Genomic DNA, 746 nt, shown 5'->3' on the forward strand with positions numbered 1-746 from the left:
TTTAACACTTTTCGAACTAGACTGAATCCAGATATTCCCCTATGCTATGATTTTTTTTAAACAGAACTACTCTGCACGGAGTCCATGGCGTCACAATACAATCACAACGGCTTACAAACCAATCGCGTAATTTCAAAAGACAGCATTGCTTATGCAGCTACGGAAAAATCACCTGAAGGTGTTGAAGTAGCAGACGGAGAACTTCATCCACTCCTCCATGGTGCGGCCGTGGACGGTCTCGCTGGCGTTGTAGTGCCGGAAGACCAGCGTGTCCTCGGGTCCGGCATCGGGCCGGTACTCGATGCGGCCGATCCCTGGGAAGTACTTGTTCATTTCGGCGACCGTTGGCTCCGTCAGCAAAGGGGGTAAACGTGTTGCGTACAACCTCTCACCTGCTGCTACTATGCCCATCCCGGGGCTTATATACCCCCGCCCACGCTCCAGTCCCCGCGGCCTCTTACGCCTCGACACCGAACACCGACACACGCCTTGAACTCAGACCGGATTTTACCTTTCCATACAATCGTTTGAATGTCGCCCATACTCGGATCAGGTTTTTTCAAAACCATGTGTGCCTTATGTAATGGCTAGTTGAGCTCGTCTTTGTTACGATATGAAGAGCAAAGCGGATTCCTCTCGGAGATTTTCGCTGGGGAAGACTGAGACCTCAGAAGGGCGGGACGAGAGCGGTCGGCGGTGTTTGGGAGTATTCAACGGAGGGTCAGAGAGTAAGCTACATGGTGATT

General features: G+C 51.7%; 1 protein-coding gene across 1 annotated transcript in view; it reads right to left on the reverse strand.

Annotated features, from left to right (window-relative positions):
* The window catches only part of LOC119586506 (xylose isomerase-like), a 4340-nt gene extending 3914 nt beyond the window's left edge, over positions 1–426 (reverse strand). Inside the window, exon 1 of the mRNA XM_037935249.1 lies at positions 173–426. Within this exon, the coding sequence (XP_037791177.1) occupies positions 173–411 (239 nt within the window). The 5' untranslated portion in view covers positions 412–426. The remainder of the gene's footprint in view (positions 1–172) is intronic.
* Positions 427–746: the final 320 nt, after the last annotated feature.

Source organism: Penaeus monodon, chromosome 21 (genome assembly GCF_015228065.2).
Source record: "Penaeus monodon isolate SGIC_2016 chromosome 21, NSTDA_Pmon_1, whole genome shotgun sequence".
In the NCBI taxonomy this organism is placed as follows: Eukaryota; Metazoa; Arthropoda; class Malacostraca; order Decapoda; family Penaeidae; genus Penaeus; species Penaeus monodon.